This window comes from Belonocnema kinseyi, chromosome 10 (genome assembly GCF_010883055.1).
Source record: "Belonocnema kinseyi isolate 2016_QV_RU_SX_M_011 chromosome 10, B_treatae_v1, whole genome shotgun sequence".
Taxonomy (NCBI): domain Eukaryota; kingdom Metazoa; phylum Arthropoda; class Insecta; order Hymenoptera; family Cynipidae; genus Belonocnema; species Belonocnema kinseyi.
Genome location: NC_046666.1, coordinates 35,709,465 through 35,731,290, shown reverse-complemented (window position 1 = coordinate 35,731,290; position 21,826 = coordinate 35,709,465). Strand labels below are relative to the sequence as shown.

The window sequence follows — 21,826 nt, the reverse complement described above, 5'->3', positions numbered from 1 at the left end:
TCTTAAGGATTTGAATAGATTCTAATATAATAGAAAAATTTTCTTAAGATTCCTGGGAAACTTGAAAATGATTTTTTAATTTTAAAAATTAATTTCAACCAATTAATTAAAAATATATTTAAAAAAAAGTGTAGATTTTTGAATATTTCTATCAAAAAGTTGGCACTTTTTTTAACAATTTAAAAGGATTCAAACAAATAAAAAGTTATATTCAGATACCTTAGGAAAATTGAATATATTGTTTTTTATTAAAAAAATTAATTTTAAGATAATATTTCAAAATTATTTATGAACGTAATTTTGCAAAATTCAAATTTTTTTTCTTCGGGAAATAATATAAAACTTTTTTGCCCCCCCCCCCCCCCCAAATGATATTTTACATTTTAAATTAAAAAAAAAGATTTTCCCAAAGCTTCATAATATTTACTCCAGAATTCGAACGATTCATCAAAGTAACCAATAAAAAATTAAATTTTCAGTTTAAAAAAATTATAAAAGCACACTCTCGAGATATTTAGTGTTTAAAATTAGTTTTTGAAATTAAACTGGTTCTTAACACATGATATGGGGATTCTGAAAAAACAGTATACGAAACTTTCGATCAAAAAGTTATTCTTTTCCAAAAAAATCGAAATTGAAGCTAAAGGGTTGAGAACAAGTGTTATTGCCTTAAAATTATAACTAAAACATTACAATTTTTATTTTTATTTCTTGTATCAAAAAATTATATTTAGAAAAAATACTTTTACCCCGATGTCTACTTACTATTTCAAAATTTTTTATGCAATAAACTAGTTTTTGATAAAAAATTTTTGCAATCTACTTCTTTACTGTCACCATTAAATTCCGTCAAATTGATTATATCATTAGGCAATGTAGGTTGCCCGCTAGCAAGAGCTCATGATTTAATTAGGATGTGCCTTTTTTATCAATTTTAAATTCACTTTAAATTTCATTAAATTAACTCTGAATGAAGTTAAATTTGTATAAAAAAAGGATAAACTAAATAATTAAATTAAAAGCCCCTGCTCACAGGCAACCTACATTACATAATGGATATTTGTTTTATAATAGCTTCTGCTATCTTCTCACCTCAATTATATCCTAGACTTTAATTTCTTTATTTCTCGTAAAAGCACTAAGTTGAAATTTTTAAAATAATATTTATAAGTGATATAATTAATTTTTCGTTTTTGGTCGACTGCAAATACACCAGACACTTGTAATAAATGAAAAACAAAATAACAGTATCACCCGCAGCCATTTTTATATCCATGAATTAAAAAAACCCGAGTAATTGGGAATGATCAAACTGCGATACGCCACCTGGCGACAAAAATCCGAACTAGAAAGAATATGTACGATTTTAAAATTGTACATTAATTTTTGAATAATAGTGTTTTAACGATTTTTGTTGTGAAGTTTAAAGTATTTTTTGGATACTAAAAGTAAGTCTTTATTGGAAACAAAGTGGTGTAAATGGAATTTACACCTTGTAAGGTGAAAAAACATATTTTTTACGCAAATATCTGTCTAACTGTGACTTCCATCCATTTTTAAATACATTTTTAGTTGATCAACTGCAAATATAAATTAATGATGATTTTGAAAATTAAACTGATTTTAAGATTTAAAAATTGAATACTTATTAATTTTACAAGACAATTCGAAATCAGTTCGCAATTTTAGAATTTCCAGTTTCTAACGTTAAAAATTATGTAAACTATATCAATTGGAAAGTCATTAGTTAAACAAATGTAAGCGCCCGATTGGAACTTTATAAACTATTTTCAATTTTAAACGTTACATTTTAATTGTTCTACCAAAAAAAATTAATTTGTGAGTCGAATTTTTGAACTTCGATGTATAAATAACAATAACATATTATTATTTAAAATTTTAAAGGATGTTGAACAAATATTTAGAGGTTTTGAAAAAATTCAATTTAAAAATTGAAATCATTTAAAATAATTCAAACAAAGTGTGTAGGTGTACCGACAAAATATAGATTTTGGCAGATTTCGAAAAAAAATTAAAAAGATTTTTAAGGATTTGAAATGGCTTCAGAATATTTAAAAACCTTTTTCTGAAAATTAATAATAATTTTTATTTTGAAAAGATAATTTTGAGTGATTATTAAAAAAAGATTTAGACGGATTTTACAAAATTATCAAAAACGAATTTGGAAGTTTTTAAGGAAATTTATCAGGGTGGTCGTTCTAATCGAGAAAAGAATTCCCGGTTTTTTCCCGGTTTGCAAACATTTTTCACTGCCAATGAAATTTAAAAAATCAAACTATATTCTAAACATTTTTCCATATAGGATAATAAACCACAAATTAAAGCACCAAATGGAAAGTAGTGACACTTTTCAAATAAACAATGTTAAATGAAATGCAAAATTTAGAACTTCAATAAATTATAAAGTTCAAAGATTCAGATAAGTTCCAAAAATATAAGTCCACGTTAACATTTTCAATAGTCTAAATTAAAGAATCAAACAATGAACTTTACAAATTTTTTAAATTATATTATTTTAAGTAATTTTAAGTCAACCGCATTAAAAATTTTAAAAATAATGTTTTTTTAACTTAACAGTTCTTAAATTAGAAGTTAAATGATTTTTATTTTAAATAGTCTAGGCATCCTTTAAAAGCTTTAAAATTTTATTTCAAAATCTTCAGAAATCTAGAAGTGGTTTTTAATTTTTCGAAATTCAAAATAAGTTTTGAATTTTTTTTCGGACCTTTTAAATGTATTTCAAAATAAATTGAATTTTTTCTATACTTTTTAGAAAATCCTGCAAATTTAAAAAACATTTAATTCTAATTTATAAATAATAATAGAGCACTTATTATTTGTAGAATTTTTTTAATAATTGTGAAAGACTTCAAAAGAATAACAAATTTTCTTAAGATTCTTAGGAAAATTGAAAATGATTTTTCACTTTGAAAAATTATTTTAACAGAAAGTTTAAGAAGATTTCAAGAGATTTAAAAAATAATCAAAGAAAAACATGAAAGATTTTAAATATTATTTTTAATTTGCAGGATTTTCAAAAATTGTGGGATTAAGAAATTTCTAATTAAATAATAAAATTTAAATAATTTAGAGTCACAATGTCTTAAATTTTAAAAAACCTTTAATTATGACTATATTATGATGGATTTACTTTCCAGTTGAAAATAGTAAAACTTACGTTTATATTTTTTAATGGCTAAAAAATTAATAGAAATAATAGATTATTAAATTTGTTTATTAAATTTATTATAAAAAATAATATAAAGCAAGACCTAAAACTCTAAATTAAAAATATATTATTGATAAATCATGAAAATTTTAATTTAAAAATAAAATTATTGGAATAAATTATATATTAATTTCAATTCTCATCGAGACTTTCGGATTGAAACAGTTACAATCTGGAAATTCTCAAATTTTGAACGGATCTGGAATTGTTTGGTCAAATTAATTATTGTTCAGATTTCTATACTTGAGCACAGATCCATTTTGAAAATAATGTATTTATTTATATTTACAATTGATAAAATTAAACTGCTTTTATCAAAAATTTTCAACTTCAAATGCTTTTAATTTTTAATTGTCAATATCTACAAAACTGCACTTTAATTATTTCAAAAACTGTTAAAATCGAACTTGGACAGATTTTTCATCTTAAAATTCGTACAATTCCCGGTTTCCCTGTCTGGTAGCCACCCTGTTTTTTATTAAAAAATCTTCGATTTTAAAAACTTCTAATTTTTATTTTCTATTAACTTTAAAATTACATTTTAAAATTCTTTAAATTAAAATATATGCTTAAAAATTTAAAATCTGAAATGAAAAATTTTTGAAGTAAAAGATTTTCGAATTAAGCATTCTAAACTAAACGATATAATAATTAATCTTTTTTGTCGAAAATTTAACTATGATTAAACATTAATTTTTTGTATAGAAAATTAGTCTTGATGAAAAATAAATTTCTTTTGTGCAAAGTTCATGTATTTGATTAAAAATGTCTTTTTTCAGCATACAATTTAGATTTTTGGATTAAAATTTAATTTTATGTTTAAAAAGTTTACTATTATGTTGAAAACAATTTTTTAAAATTTTTTTGTTAATTTATGCATTTTATTCAAAATTTATCTTCTTTTTGAAGAAAACTAATTGTTTTAGTTGAAAGTTTAACTATTTCTATTAAAAGTTAGTCAACTATTTATTAATATTAATATAATAATATTTATGAATATTCTCTTAAAAATTGGTTTCATTTTTGCTTCAATATTGATTTTTCCAACTGTAAGATTTTAAATTTATCTTATTCAGTTAAAAATTCAAATAATTTTTTGAAAATTCGTGTCTTTTTTTGAAAATTGGTTGTTTTCTTTCAGTAGAAAATTAATCATCGTTGGAAGTTTAAATTGTGGGTTTAAACTTTATCCACTTTGTTGAAAATCCAGCCATTTTGCTAAATAACAATCCTCTTTGCTAAAAAATTCTAAATTGATCTTATGCAACCTAAAATAACCTTAGGCAATCCATAATAATTATGTAAACAAAATCAATTCAGAGTAATCCGATTTATTTCGGAATAATCCACCTTTTCTAAGCCGCATTTTTAGGATTCGACTAAAAATAATATTTCATCAAAAAGATGATCAAAAATAGTAAAAAAAAAAAATTTACCAGTACAAAATGTTCCATTTGCACGATACCCATCGTAGCAAAGGCACTGAATCCCAAGGGGGATGTCCTCACAGATATGGTCGCACCCACCGTTGTCTTCGCCGCAGCGTCTGAGATTTTCTTGCACCGGTTCTGGAACAATATGAATGCCTGAAGTTCATCAGGCGAATATATCTTTTTAGAAAAAAAAATAAATAAAAAAAAAATATCGAGAAACCCGACTTTGTAGTCTCGGCACTTCTCGAGATGCAACGCAGCCCCATTTACTTTTCAAGATCAACTATAGCGATAGAGTCGGCGACGCCTATCCCTAGGAATAAGTGTTGCAATATTTCTTCGCCTATCATTTTCCAAGCAGGAAGAGCATCGAACGCACTGACCCGCGAATCAAAGTGGTAAGACAGATTTAGTTCAAAATGATTGATTTTTTCCATCATAAATTGATAATAAATTAATCAATTTATTTATTGTTTTCATAATAAAATGAAAATAAATAAAAAATAGATTTATGTTTATCATAATAACTTGATTGATTGAATATATTGATAATTGCTACATAATAATGACAATTAATGAGAATTATAATTATTATTTTAAAATAATTATAACAATAATAATTGATAATAAATGCAACCATGTCTAGGATTCATGATGATTTTCGATCTTTATTAAGTAACGGTAACTAATTATTTAAAGATGATTTTTTATTTAAATTTTAGGACCCTTCACCAATATGCTACGGATTTTTCAGGATTATGAGGATACGTAAAGTATTTCGAAGGATTTTTAGGGATTTTGAGGGATTATAAGAAATTACGAATCACTTTTGTGACTTTTAAAGTATTTGAAGAGATATTGAATTATTTTCGTGAATTTTTGATGATGATTTTTAAAGATTTACGTGGCTTTTTACCGATTTCGAATAATTTTTCAAGATTTCAGGAGTTTAAAAAATTACCTAGTACAACTTCAGAAAGAATTTCAATTTATTAAAGGGTTTCTATGAGTTTTTAAAGAGATTTTACGCGATTGAAAGAAATCTTGAAGGATTTCAAAGAATTTTCAGGATTTCGACAAATTGAGAATGATTTCCGTGTTTTTTCGAGAATTTTAAGAAATTTAAAAATATTTTGAAAGAAGTCATTGAATTTTAAGAGATATCGAATTATTTTCATGAATTTTTAAGAATTATTCCAAAGACTTTTTTCAGTTTTTCACATGTTTTAAATCATTTTTAAAAATTTAAAGATATTGAAAATATGACCGAATACAATTTCAGCGCAATCTGAATTTTTAAAGAATTTTTTTTTTAAGATTTTAGGAGTTTCCAGGAATATAATCAAATTTAAAGAGATTAAAGAGATAAAGAGCAGCTTATAATTACGAACTTTTAAGAGATTTTGATCATTTTCAAACAAGTTGAAAATATTTTATGGCACTTGAAGGAGTTTTGTAAATTCTAAAACAAATTGACGGGATTTCAAGAGATCCTGAATTATTTTGAAGGATTTTTAGGCAATATTAGCGGTTAGAAAAAATTCAAAATGACCTTCGCGACTGAAAAAGGATTTTAAGAAATTTTAAGAGATTTTATTAAATTTAAAGAGATTTTTAAAATTTTGAAGAAAATTAAAAATATATAATGAGGCAGGATGGCCATTTTAATCAAAGAAAAAAAATTTCTCGTCGTTTCCCGGCTTTTTTCAGGTTCGGAAACATTTTTTACTGCCAATGAAATTTAAAAAAAAACGAATTCTATTCTAGACATTTTGCCACTTAAGGAAATAAACGATAAAAAAATTAAGGCATCCAAAGTGGAAGTCTTGATTTTTTATCTTTTAAAATTGAAGTTTAAAAGTTTTTCAATTAAAAAAAGGTGCATTTCAAAAATATAAATATAAATCCACGTTAATATGTTCAGTACTATAAATTGTAGAATCAAGGATTCTATTTAAAAAATGCTCAAAATTATATTAATTTAAGTAATTTGAAGCTAGAAAAATAAAATTAAACAAAATGTTTGTAACTTGACTTTTCCTAAATTAGCAGGTAATTATTTTCATTTTGAATGGTTTAAGCATCCTTTGAGAGCTCTAAAGTTTTATTTCAAAATCTCGAGAATTCTAAAAGTGGTTTTAAATTTTTCCGAATTGAAAACAATTTAAACAATTTTTCCGGAACTTTTATATATATTTTGTAAATAACAATTGAGCACTTATTATTTGTAGAAAAATTACAGTGATTTTAAGAGAGATTTAGAAGCTTTAAAAAGATTCAAATTAAATTTAAAACTTGAAATGATTTCAAATAATTTTAAGAGAAATTTCGGTGCAGATGCCCACAGCCGAATTTAAAACAAAATTTATATTTTTGAAGATTTCAAACAAAAAATTTAGAAGCTTTTTAAGAATTTTGAAAGGCCTAAAAAGAATGAAAATATTTCTTTAATATTCGTAGGAAAATTGAAAATGAATTTTATCATGAAAATGATTGCAACAGAAAATTTAAAAAGATTTTAAGGGATTTAAAAAATTATCAAAAAAGAACCTGGAGGATTATAGGGATTTTTTTATTTGCAGGATTTTCTCAAAATTGTAGGGAAAATTCGATTAATTTTCAAATATATTTACAAATTCTGAAAAAATTTAACACACTTTGATTAAATTACTTAAAATCATTTCAAGTTTTAAATTAATTTACAAGCTTTTCAAAACTTCTAAATATCTCTTAAAAGTACTCAAATTTTTTCTGAAAATGATAAGTGTTCAATTGTAGTTTATACTTCAAAATTTAACAATTTCAATTACAAATTAAACATTTTTTTAATAGAGCAATTAAAATTGTAACGTTAAAAGTTTAAAATCCCTTAGAAATTCTAGATATTCAAAGCTTTCTACGTAAAACAATTCAGTTTTAAATTGTTTCATTTTTAATATTTGGTTCCAATTTACTTTCCTTAAATAAACAGTGAAATATTGCTAAATGTTTACTACTCATTCTTTTTCTAAATAAAAAATTTCAAATTAAATGGGTTAAAAATTGAATAATTTAGACTTAAACAATATTTTTAATTTAATAAACTTTAATTATTTTTAAAACTGTTGAAATTGAATCATTTAAAAAAGAAATGTTAAGGTTTTTTAGAGATTTCGAGAATTTTTAAGGAAATTAAACCTATTTTATGGGAATTCAACGAGTTTTTCTCTTTTCAAAAAATTTTACGGGATTTAAAAAAGTCCTAAGTGATTTTAAGGGTTTTTAGGGATTATTAGGGTTTTTAAGAAATTAAGAATTATTTCTATGGTTTAAAAAGAATTCGAAGGGATTTAAAGAGATTTTAAAGAATTTTACGAAATTTCTAAATATTTCAAAAAAAGTCATAGAACTTTAAAGAATTTTAAGAGACATATAATTATTTTCATGAATTTTTAAGAATGATTCCAAAAATTCACTTCAGTTTTCACAGGTTTTAAATCATTTTGAAAGATTTAAACAATTAAACAAGTTAAAAGAGTTAAATAAAAATCAAGTGTGATTTTTGCAGATTTAACAAAATTTTTAATATTTTAAGAAAATTTTATGAGATTTTAAGGGATTATTAAGAGATTTCGAAATGTTTTTAAGGAACTTTAAAATATTACATATGATTTTAACGAGTTTAATCAATTTAAAAAAATTGTACGGGATTTTAAGAAATCCGTAATGATTTTGAAGGACTTTTAGGGATTATTAGAATTTTAAAGAAATTAAAAATGATTTCCGTAAATTAAAATGCAGTTTAACCCTTACAGGGCACACTTCCGTAAAATAACATAAACAGCATATTGGGTGTTACACACCCAAGGGTATTCAAACGTGTGCTGTGCCGACCGTATTGGATAGTTTTTTACAAGAACATGAATTAATTATCAGTTTTTAAAAATATAAAGTAGTTTTAAAACATCCTTTTTGGAAAAAAAATCAAAAAATGACTTCCCTCACTCTAAAATTCATAACTTTCTGAGTTTTTCAAATTTTTACTAAAAATTTTACTTCAATACTTCCAAGATATGGCGCTTCAAAAATAAAATTAGTCTTGTAGTGTTTGTTCCAAAGAAGATATTTATTCCGAAAAATAAAAGTTACAGTTCATTTAAAAAATGAAACACTGTACTTTGCGTGATTTATTGAATTTTGTACGTTTTGTTAAAACGCAAATAAGTCTCTATGTGATTATACCCAGTATACACGGTAAGGGTTAACAAATTTTAAAAGATTTAAAAAAAATTGTATATATCTCAAAAGAAGTCATCGGATTTTAAGGGTTTTTAAGAGATATCGAAGCATTTTCACGAATTTGAAGGGTAATTTCAAAGCCTTACGTGAGTTTACAAAGATTTCCAATGATTTTTAAATATTTCTAGAACTTGACAGAATTACCTAGATTTTAAAGCATTTTTAAGAAATGTCGAATTATTTTCACTAATTTTAAATGAGATGATTCCAAAGAACTACGTGAGTTTTCGCAAAATTCAAATGATGTTCGAAGATTTTAAGAGCTTGAAAAAACTCAGTAAAACTAGGGGAAAAAACTCGATTTTTCTGTTGATTTTACAAGATTGTAAAGAATAATTTATTAAAATAATAGGCATGATATCTGCAGCCTAAAAAGGATTTTCGTGGATTTAACGAGATTTTAAGGGATTTTAAGAGATTTCTAAATATTTTAAAAGAACTCATGTAATTTTAAAAGTTTTAAGAGATATCGGAATATTTTCACGAATTTTCAAGGATGTTTCCAAAGCATTAACGTGTGTTTTCAGATTTCAAATGATATTTATAGATTTTAAGCATCTCAACAAATTGCCTAGTACAGCCTCAGAGTGACTATTAATGTTTCAAGTAATTTTATCAGTTTTCAAGCGACTTTAAGTATTTTAGTCAGGTTTCAAGAGATTTTACAGGATTTTGATAGATTCTAAAGTTTTTCGAAGAATTTTTAGGGATTTTGAAGGTTAAAAAAAATTAAGAATGATTTCCGCGACTTAAAAAAATGTCTAAAATTAGGAAAATATTAATTCATATTAATATTAAAAAATTTAAAAATATTTCCAAAGATGACGTGGAACTTTGAATGATTTAAAAAGAGATGAAATTTCACATAATTTTTTAAGATTTCAATAATTTTAGGGAAAAAAAACCAGTACAATTTCAGAGAGAATCTTTATTTTTTAAGGAATTTTACCAGCTTTTAGGGGCTTCCAAGAGTGTAATTTATAAAATTAAAGAAATTAAGAATCTAAAAAATTACTAAAAGAATCTAAAATTGATCAAATAATAATTGAATATTAAATGACCGAATTAAAAAAAGAAAATTACTAAAAATGGTTTCATTATTATTTTATAAAACAGTTCTAAGCTCAAATATTTACCTTGATCTTCAACACACTCCGGCATTGTTCCCAGCCAGTTTCGTTTGCTGCAAAACATTCGATCTGCCATCGAGTCCTTAAGAACATAGCCCTCCAGACACTCATATATAGCAACCAGATAATTCCTCTTCGACGAAACTACATTTTTTCTCCTACAAAATAAATTATATTACAAATGAACAAATATTTCCCATTGAGTCAATTTTTATGGTTTCGTAACCCTGAGCAAAAACCCTTATATAATATAATAATAAATATAGAAACTCACTATTAGCATGAATTATTGCACCTGCATTCATTGAAAATAATAAATTATAATTATATTTAACTCAATTATTATGATCAATTTGTGTATAAAAATACTTTATCAATTAGTTTTTCTCATAGTTAAATTCATTTTTCTGACCCGAAGTGATATACTATTGAAGGGTCCGCGATCTAAGCCTGTTAATTTACTTTTCACAAATTTCGATTGGCGAATGAAAAGCGTTGTTATTTTTGCAATTTTCAATATTTTTTAAACTGTAAAATGTGTTTTGTTCATTCACTGGAGAAAAATAATACACGATAGTTTTATAACATTTGAATCAAAATTAACCCTTAAACTGCACTATGGGTGACAAACACCCACGGTCAACTTTGCGCTCTAATAAACTGTACTAAATTTGAAAAAAATGGAATATGAGTCGACATATGGCGGTTAATGAAGAGTGCTGAAGTGAGAACAGTTCGTTAGTTTAGTGCTCCAAGCGTTCGTATACGTTCAGTTGCTGCTCAAAGTAGTCGTTAGAAATCGGTGGCTGCTCAACACCCAGTGTGCCGGTAGTGGTGAAAAAATTAATTTTGTAGAAACATTTTTTCTTCATATATCCTTGATTTTTGTTTAGTTTTGAAGGTAATATATCATTTAAAGTTAGATCTATTTTTTTCATTATTTCATAGTTTCTTGCTTTTATAGATGTCCTACAATTTAACCGTTTCAGCCTAAACTGGGTGTATTTTATCCGGTCGATATTTTCGGCTCGCTATATAGTTGTTTCAGTTTCGGTAGAATGTTTCTAATAATATTTTGAATTCATCTTATTGAAGTTTCGCTTGCGGGATATTAACTGAATATAAAAAGTGTTCCATAAAATAAAAATAAATAAATTTCGTAAAAAATGTATGTTAATAGGTTTAGACCGCGGACCCTTTAATTGTCTTTAAAGCCATTTAAATACTTCAAGTTTTATCAAACATAAACAATATAGATTGTTAATAACCATTTAATCAAACAAATCACACTAAATAACAATTTGCGTAATTGATGATAACAATTTTTATAACAATCGGTGACAATCTGCGGTTGTTCGTAGAAAAAAATTATTTTTCCTTCCTCTAATCACTATTAGTTTATTGTCGGATAATTTCAATGAAAACCCCGTCCTTATTACATTAAAAATTATAAATCTTAATTCTGTGTGGGAAAATTGTTTGTAACAATCACATACATTATTTTTTATTCAATTTAGTTGTTTAGTCATCGCAATAAACATGAATCTAATAATTGAAGAAAAACCTATTTTTTCTGAGAGAAAATGGTCGATTGACAGGCTTGTTTAATTGAATTGTTATTATCAAGCTGTATTGCTTATATTTGATAAAGCTTGAAATATATAAATGGCTTTAAAGGCAGGTGTGAATAACTTTTGGCCAGAAAAATCAATTTGAATATGAGACAAAAACTCATTTATAAAGTATTTGTTTATAAAAATGTTTATAAAAAGAGAAATTGTTAACTTATTCTTATTTTTCTATTACAAATTACGACTTTCATGAAAAATATTAGAACCTAGCGTGAAGCAAATCATTCTTTCTACCAGAAAAAAACCATACTAAGAATTTCATTGTAAGAATTGTTTATAATAATTAAGCTAAATATTATTAGAGTTAATTAAGTTCTATGAATGCAGGTGCTATAACTCTGGATAATAGTGAGTTTCTGTGTGTATTTTTTCTTAGATAAAAATTCACAAGCCTGAAATGGCTAATTTTGTCACTTTATTTGTTTATATTTTGTTGCTATGTGAAAAAATTAAAAAATAGAAAAGCAGCATTCTCTTAAAATTTTTAATGCAAAGCATTTCAACAAAAAATGTTTTAAATCTGTTAAGAAATACAGCTGTCTTCAGTTTTCCAACTTTTTTCCCAGAAAGAGAAGTGAGAGGAAATGAGGGAAGGGGGAGTGTAGGAAATAAGGGGAGGGGAGTGTGGGAATATGAAAGGTGGGAAAAGTAAGGGGATATGTTTTGAGGGGAAGCAGTGAAATTCCTGGGCCGGGTTGTAAGGAAATTAAGTGGTAAGGAAATAGAGGAAATAAGGAGAAGTGAAGGGAAATATGTAGAAGTGAAAGGAAGTAGAAGAAATGGTTTAAAGTGGAGGAGAGTAGTAAGAAGAATTGAGGGAAGAGGAAGTAGGAAACGAGAGATGAAGTGAAAGAAAATGAAAGGAGTGGAAGTAGGGAAAATGTGGGAAGAGGGACTAGTAGAAGCGAGGGTAAATGATAAGAGAGAAAGTAGGAGTAATGACAAATAAAAGAAGGAGTAATAGGAGAAATAATTACAAATTACGGTAAATAAGTAGAGGAGAAGTTAGGGAAAATTAGAGAATGGGAATAGAGGAAGATAATGGAAATGAGATGAGGTAGGAGCAATTATTGAAAGTGAGTCATAAATCAGCAGAAGTACGAGAAATAATTCAAAGTGAAAATAATTCAGTTGAGAAGACGTGAGAAGAAATTAGGATAGGGAGGTAAAAGCAATAAAGAGAAAAGAGAAGTAGGGAAGCGAGAGTAATTAGAAAACATAAGTGAGAAAAAATAGGAAAGGGGAAGTAGGAACAAATTAGGAAGAGACAATTGAGGAAATAAATAGAAATGAAGGGAAATTCGAAAAAGATTTTAAAGTGCAAGAGAGTAGTGAGAAGAATTGAGGAAAAAGAAAGTAGGGAACGTGATAGGAAGTGGAAGAAAATTAGGGAAAATGAGAGGAGGGGAAGTAGGGAAAAAGTGGCGAGAGGCAGTAGTGGAATCGAGGGTCAGTGATAAGAGAGGAAGTAGAAATAGTGAATCGAAATCAGGGAAAGTAGGAGAAAATATTGAAAGTGAGTGTAAATAAGGAGAAGTACGAGATATAATTGGAATTGAGGGAAGATAGAGAAAATAATCCAAAGAGATGTGAGAAAAAATTAGGGTAAGGAGGTAGAAGAAATTAAGAAAAAAGATTCAGGGAAGGAGATATGAGGAGAAATTAGGATGGGCGGTAGATAAATGAAGAGGACGAAAAGTATGGAAATTAGGGAATTTAGAAGAATGGATGAAAGAGGAAGTAGGAAACGTGAGAGCAAGTTAAAGAAAGAAAGAGAGGAAGTAGGAGAAGTAAGGCAAAATAAATTAGGATAAGTAGGGGTAATGAGTATAAATGACAGTAAATAAGTCGAAATTATTGAAAGTGAGTGAAAATGAGGAGAAATAGGAGAAATAGGAGAAATAGGAGATATGATTAGAAGTTAGATAAGTTGGTGATAATAATTAAGGGGAGGAGATGTGAGAAGAAATTAGGGTGGGAAGGTAGTAAAAAAACAGAGAAAAGAGAGTTATGGAAGTGAGGGAAATTGGGAAGGGAAAGTAAGAACAAATTAGGAAGGAGAAGTAGGGTAAGTTCGTATGAATAAAGCGAAGTGGGAGGAAGGATTGTAAGTAAAGGAGAGTAGTGAGAAGAATTGAGGGAGGAGAAAGAAGAAAACGTGAGAGAAAGTCAAAGAAAATTGGTGAAAATGAGGGGAGGAAAAGTAGGCAAATGTGGGAAGAGGCAGCAGTGGATGTGAGGGTAAATGATGAGAGAGGAAGTAATGATAATGAATGGAAACGTGGGGAAGTAGGAAAATTTTAATGGAAGTGAGTGGAAATGAGAAGTAGTAGATATGATTCGAAGTTAGGGAAAATAGTAAAATTAATTCAGTGAAGGAAATATGAGAAGGAATTAAGGTGAGGAGGTAGAAGAAATGAAGAGAAACGAGAAGTAATGAGAAGAATTGAGAAGAGAGGAAATAGCGCATGTAAGAGGAAGTGAATGAAAAGAAGGGAAAATGAGAGGAGCGGAAGTAGCGATAATGTATAAAGAGGGAGTAGGAGAAACGAGCACAAATTATCGTAAATAAGAGGAGAAGGAGTTAGGAGAAATTAGAGAGTGAAAGTAGGGGAAATGAAAAGAAATGAAGAGAAGCAGGAAAAATTATTGGAAGGGAGTGAAAATGAGGCGAAGTAGGAGATATGATTAGAGGTGAGGGAATATAGTAAAAACAATTCGGGGGGGGGGTGATAAGATATTAGTATTAAGAGGTAGAAGAAATGAAGAGAAAAGAAAAGTACGAAAATGAGGAAAATTAGGAAATGGAAGTGAGGAAAACTAAGAAGGGGAAGTATGGAAATTGAGTGGAAATGATGAAAGTAGGAGAAACTATTTGAAGTGAGGGTTGGTAGTGAGAAGAATTGACGGGCAGGCTAGCAGGATAGTGCGGATAAGTACGTGAGAAGGAAGTAAGATATTAAAAAAACATGTAAAGGAAAGGGAGTAGTAGCTGAGGAAATGAGAAGAGGAGAAAGTAGAGAAGCAACAAATTGGGAAATGTAGGGGCACTAGGGAAACAACAACAATTTGTTAAATAATACTAAATAAATAATTGTTTTTATTTTTCTTTAAATAATTTTCTCAATTTAGATGGATTTTTTTTGTATCCCTACCTGACAATTTTAGGAGGACGGGCATTTTCCAGCTGTGGAGGAGCTTTAAAAACACTTTTTCCTTTAGAGCAGCTTACATCGAGTTTCGAAACTAAAGTCTCGTTCATACTCGAGAAATTCATGTCTAAATTCAGTTTCTTCCTCTTTCCCTTCTTCTTCTGATCGCCGTTCTTTTTTCCAAATTGAGAACGCTTCATTGGGGCATCTGTCGATGGGGGATCATCTAAGAGCAAAAGATCGTCACGATTTCTTTTTGTTTTTCCATCTGCAACAAAAATAAATCAAATCGTCAATGAGATGTGCGGAATTCCATTGTATTGAGAACATTTGTTGTTTTAATTATATATCTTTTCTCTCCCTTACGTTAAGACAAGGGCGGATCCAGAAAATTTTTTGGAGCGGCGATTACGAATTTTTTTCAACGAATTTGTGCGAAAGGGATGAAGATTTTTCCAATTTATGGGTTATTTATCCATTTATATTCATACTTTTGAGTTAAATAATCCAATTTCTATGTGTATAATTCACCCAGTTGGCCTAAAAATTTAACAAATTGGTAAAAAGTTTAACTATTTGGTCAAAAATATGCTTTTCGAATTTGAAATTTTTAATTAGAAATTTATGAACTTTTTAAAAAATTGTTATTTTTTTACCACAAATAAATTTTTTTTGTTAAAAATGCAACTATTTGGTTAAATATTGACGTATTCTGTTAAAAATACAGGATTTTTGGTAGAAATTCCTCCCTTTGTTTGAAAATGCAAACGTTTGGTTAAAAATTAATGTATTTTGTTTAAAATTTCTTTTCGGTCTAAAATCCATTTTCTTTTGTAAACAAAAATTCAATTATTTAGTTGAAAATTAATCTTTTTGAGATAAGGATTCAAGTATCTCTTCGGTTGAAAATTAAACTAATTTGTTTACACTTCCCTTTTTTGGGTCAAAGTTAATTTTTTTAACTGAAAATTTAAATATTTGTTGAAAAATGAACTTTTTTTACGAAATTTCGTATTTTCATGTTAAAAATTCAAAAGTTTATATAGAAAATTCGTCTTTTGTCTTAGAAATTCAACAGTTTGGTAGAAAATTAAATTACATGGTAGAAAATTGAAATGGTTTGTAGAAAATTCGTTTTTTAAAATTAAAAATTAATCTTTTTCAATGAAAATTTACCTATTCTATTTTTGGTTAAAAATTTTTCTTAGTTCAAAAACTCAATTATTTGGTTGAAAATGAATCTGATTCTTTCGAAAATTCGTCTTTGTCGGTAGCAAATTAATCTCCTGAGTTAAAAATGCAACTGTTTGGTCGAAAATCTATGTATTTTAATACAAATTTCTTTTTTTGGGTTAAAAACTAACTTTATTGAAAATCAATTTTTTGAATAAAAATTGACCTATTCTGTGTTTCTTTAAAAACGTGTCTTCTTATATTAAAAATTTAACTACTGGGTTGAAAATGTATTTTATTTATTGAAACTTGTTTTTCTTTTTAGAAAATTAAACTTCTTGCTTAAAAATTCAAATTTTTGATTAAAAATGCAGGTGCTTTGTTCAACATTCTTTTTATTTTGGTTCAATTCAACTGTTTTTTAATACAATGAAAATCTTCCTTGGTTAAAATATGAAGCATTACGTTTTTTTGTTGTTGTAAATTTATCATTTTTTTGGTTGAAAATTCGGAACTGCATTTTTTAAACATGAACTACTTTGTTAATTCATATGAAACAGTAAGAGCCGACCCCCCTCCCCCTAATCGCATTATGTAATTTTTGGATAACCCTTAAATGAACTCTTAAAAAAAAATTTAGTCTACAAAAATTACACTAAATAGGGTTTGGGGGGGGGAGTGTCAAAGATTTCATTCGCGCTCTTAAAATATTTAAAGAGCTGAATCATTCGTGAATTGATTATCGATCGTGAACGTCTTATCATCACATTTAAATCTTTAACGAGTTGTTTTAACCAAATAGTTTAATTTTGGATCAAGAAAATTAATTTTCTATCAGAATAGAAGAGTTTTTAACAAAACATGTAAATACATATTTAAAGAAATAGTGAAATTTTCAACCAAAAAGATTAATTTTCTACCAAAAAAGCCACATTTTTAACAAGTTGCATTAATTTCAAACCAAATGCTTTGAACAAAAGATGTGAAGTTAATCCTTATTTTATTTAAACAATTTTTGGTTGTTATTTTTTTAACTATATATGCTCTAGTCTTTAAATCAGGAAAAATCCATTTTTATACAAAAAGAGAGAAGTTAAATTTTCTTTGCGGAGGATTATTTATCAATAAATAAAGTCAAATTTTATACCAAATTGTTTAATTTTCCACACAAAAAATGTTAACTTAACATAAATCAGTTCAAATCAATAAGTTCAATCAATCAAAATGTTTCAAATAAAATAGTTAAATACTCAAGCAAAGAAGAAGAATTTTTAACCAAAAAGTTTAATTTTCATAACAAATTAAATTTCTACTAAAGCAGATGAATCTTTAAATGAAAAAGATAAAATTTTAAACAAATATTTGAATTTTCAGATAAAAAGATTGCAGTTGAATTTTCAAGTCAAAAATATGAAGTTTTAAACAAGAAATAAGTTCCTATGAAAAAAATTGAATTTTTAGTCCAAAAAGACATTTTTATCGAAGAAATATGTCATTTCTGCTCAATCAGGTGAATTTTTAAATAAAAAAGACAAACTTTCAAAAAACGGTTGAATTTTAAACTGAACAGTTGCATTCTTATTCAAGGGAGATTAATATTCTTATAAAACAGATGAATTTAAAAAAAACATTTAAAAAATAGTTAAATTTCCATCCAAAAAAGATTCCAGTTCTCTTTCCAAGAACAAAATAAGAATTGTAAACAATAATTTTTTTCTCCTAAATATTCGAATTTTTAGCTAAAAATATAACTTTTTAAAAAGATTGTTATTTTTTTAACCAAAAAGTTGCATTTTTGTTCAAGAAAAATAAAAAATCTATTAAAGCAGGAAATTTAAAAAAAAAAGAAAAATTTTCAATAAAAAGACTTGAATTTTCATCAAAAAAGATTTCAATTGACTTTTTAACAAAAAACGACAAATTAAAAACAAAAAGTAAATTTTGTGGGAAAAAGTTGAATTTTCAATAAAACAGTTGCATTCTTATACAAGAAAGATGCAATATTTCTATTAAAAAATATAAACTTTTAAATCAGCAATGTAAATTTTCAGAAAAAAAACATTTTCTTTCAAAAAATACTGTAGTTGACTTAACAGCAACAAAATATGAATTTTAAACAAAATATTAATGTTCTATAAAAAGAGTTCTATTTTTAACCCAAAAAGACGAATGTTTAACAAAATAGTTAAATTTGTAACCAAAAAGGATGTCTTTTTAAGAAAACTATTACATTTTCAAGCAAATAATAACATTTAAAACTAAAAAAATAAAATTCAGGAGAAAGTTTTTGCTACTTTACAAAATTTACATACATAAGTGAAGGACCCCCTCCCCCTTAAAGTAAAAAATCTTAACAAAATGTCTCGACCCCCCCCCCTCCCCAGAGCTGTTACGTAATTTAAATACGGTCCCTAACGTTGCCATAACTTTTTGAAATTAGTAACGCGTTAACGTTACCATTACTGTCACTAAAAAAAAGTAACGTTCCCAGTAACGTGTTACTGTCAAAGACTGTCTGATATACATTTCCAATTTACATTTGCAATGATGCATCGTGCTTATAGCCTCAGAATATGCGTTCGAGAATGACACATTGCTGATGCCTGTACCCTGTCATCTTACTCTGATATTCTATTCAAAAGCTTGACAGACGATCTTTGCCAGAATCGATACAGTTGGGAGATGGATTTATGGCTCTATTATGGTGTCCTTCGGTGTGGGACATTTTGCCTTTGGATACCCTTAACAGAAGATAGGGAGGAATACAATACATTCTCCAGAATAAACTTGGGAATATGAGAAGACAAATTTATTCCTAGATATATCGATTTGCAAACCTAAAGTATCTAACATGATAAATTATTTTGACTAAAAAAATAATAAGTATTTGGAAGAGATCTAAATATAATATGGATTAGGAGAAATTTTCCGAAAAATGAAAATTCCTGAAAGAAAATTAGGCTACTGAAAATTGTAATTCGAAAAACAATAATTCTCAACCGAAAAGATGCATTAACAACCAAATAGATGAACTCTCCGGTAAAAAAAGTCTTTTTTAATTTTAACAGAAAAGTCGAAGTTTCTACAAAAAAATAACCTGATCAAAATAGTTTAATTTTTAGTAGACATTGCTGCACTGTTAACCAATAATAATAAAAATCTTGAAACAAAAACAAGAAAGATGAGTTTTCTACCATAAATGATGAATTTTCTACCAAAAGACAAACTGTTAACAATCTTTAATCAAATAGATGAATTTTCAATCAAGAAAGATAAGTTTTAAACCTAATAGATAAATTTTAAACTAAAAAAGATTGTTTTAAACCCAAAATGGAATTTTCCAAATTTTTAGTTTAAAAAATTAATTTTAAAACTAAACGAATTTTTAGCCTGTTCAGTTAACCCACAAAGATGAATTTTTAACCAATTAGTTCATTTTTTTTACCAAATTGTTGAATTTTTAATCAAAACAGACAAATTTTTCACAAAACAGATCCATTTTCAACTAATATGAGAAGACGATTATAGCCATTTTTTAAATAGAACACTTGAATTTTCAACCAAAAAGGATACATTTTTAACCAGGAGAGATTAATTTTCAACCTAGAAAGATGACTTTTCTACCATAAAAGATACATTTTTAATCCAAAAGGATGAAATTTCAACAAACCACTTAAATTTTTATCCTAAAAATGCCACCAGTGGAATTAATCGAAAAAGAAGAAATTCTTAACAAAATTATTGAATTCTCAACCAAGAAAAATAAGCTTCCTAACCCAAATGACGAATTTTCGTCAAAAGACTTCAATTCTAACAAGTAGTAAAATATTCAATAAAAAAGATTAATTTCTACGAAAATGATGAAATTTTTAACCAAAAAGATGGATTTTCCACAGGAAATCAGTGTTCCACAAAAAAAATGTAATCGAACGCATTAATTTTAAACAAAGTTGTAGAATTTTGAAAAGAAAAAGGCGAATTATCTACAAAACAGTTGAATTTTTAACCCGTAAAGTTGGATTTTTAACTCTGAAATTTAGATTTTCAACAAAAAAGTTCATTTTCAACCAAGAAATATGACTTCTACCAAAAAATGGATTTTCTACCAATTGAATTAAACAAAAAAAAACGAGTTTCTAATTGAAAGGTGGAATTATTAACTAAAATGATAAGTTTTAAAAAAGAAGATGAATTTTTCCACCAGGAAGTTTAATGTTCTATCAAAAAGCAGAATTTTTAATCAAACTGAATTTTTAACAAAATAGAATTTTCCAAAAAGTAGTTCAAGTGTCAACTAGGTATGAAGTTAAATTTTTTGATATAAGGATGAATTTCCTCAAAAAATGTAATAGTTGATACGTCTACCAAAAGGATTTAAAATAAAAAAGTTAAATTCTACCAAAACAGCAAAATTTGCAACAAAAGCCTGGACAAAACCAGATTAATTTCAATATAACAATTACATTTGTAGCCAAAAGAGATGATTTTTTAACCAAGAAGATTGATTTTCTAAAAATTCAATAGTAAAATTTTTAACCAAAGAGATGAATTTAAAAAAAGCATTTTTTACAATGTAGTTCAACGTTCAATCAAGTAAATAAACTTTTTTACAAAAAATGACTTATTGATAGAATAATTACATTTTCAAAAAATAAAAATGATTTTCAACCAAATCCTAGTATGTTTCACCAAACCAGATGAATTCCGAACCAAAAATATATTAGTAGACTTTTCAACCAAAAATTGTTCGATTTTCTTCACGGCTTCTATTAATTCAGTTCACATATAAGGAAAAAACCAGAAAAGGTGGAAAAAGGAAAGTTTCTTAAAAAGAGGGGGAAAAAAAAGAATTTTGTTGAAAAAAGAGGAAAATGGGTATAGGGGAATGGCTGTTGAAATGCATCAGCACGAAACGTACTAAATGTTGTCTAAGTTCGTAACGCTACTTCTACTGAACTCCCCCCCCCCCTCCCACAATGTCTGTTACCAACCGTAATTTTTTGGGTGACCCCATTGGTAAAGTATTTTACGGACAGCCCCTAAAAAACCTGTCGCGTATTTCAATTTCGTGGTGCCTGACTATGATTTACTTTTTCTACTAGCAACCTTAATCCCTTGTCTTACCGACAAATATTCGAACTTTGCTTTATTTCCTTTATATTTCCTCAAAGTTTCCAGACTTCAAATATCAACGTGTCGATACCTGAACTTTAGAATTGAAACCACCAAGTTTTCCCGGTTGAGCTTACACGTACAAGATTAAAAAATAAAACATTTCTTACATTCCCGGCTGGAAAAATTCAATCTGGAAAGACCGTTGAGAAATAAAAAAAATAAAATAAAAAATGTATCTAAGCCTTTTTCGGTTGTATAGTTTGATTTTTCCCGGATCTGCAATGTACGAGTTCGACAAAGCTTATTCCACGAGTTTTATATTTTGTAGCCTGCGTATAGCATACGTCCTCGATAGTCTTTATTGAAAGCGCAGAAGTATACTGTCGTAACAATTTCCGATATTCGCACATTGGGGAATAAACTCGGCGGATGCGAACTGAGGTTTCCTAAAAAAAGTGCAATTTTTTTTATCTCGCAACTTCTCAACTTGTTCCATTTGAAGAAAAAATAAATCTTGATTCTTATTTTATTAAAAAATAACAATAACGGTAGTCCTTACACAGTAGATGAGCCGAAAAAAGTTAAAATAATTAAATTCATTAATTAATAGCACTGAAAAGTTTCTTTGTGGCATTGCCAACAAATTCGAAAGAAAAGTATTTCC

At 27.0% G+C, this 21,826-nt stretch overlaps 1 protein-coding gene across 1 annotated transcript in view; it reads right to left on the bottom strand.

Moving 5' to 3' along the window:
• Positions 1–21,826, bottom strand: part of LOC117181076 (fibrillin-1-like) — a 189,299-nt gene that overhangs the window by 96,552 nt on the left and 70,921 nt on the right. The window contains exons 7-10 of the mRNA XM_033373644.1: positions 21,507–21,608; positions 14,878–15,142; positions 10,098–10,249; positions 4,687–4,818 (exon numbers count right to left, since the gene is read on the bottom strand). Of these exons, the coding sequence (XP_033229535.1) occupies positions 4,687–4,818; positions 10,098–10,249; positions 14,878–15,142; positions 21,507–21,608 (651 nt within the window). The remainder of the gene's footprint in view (positions 1–4,686; positions 4,819–10,097; positions 10,250–14,877; positions 15,143–21,506; positions 21,609–21,826) is intronic.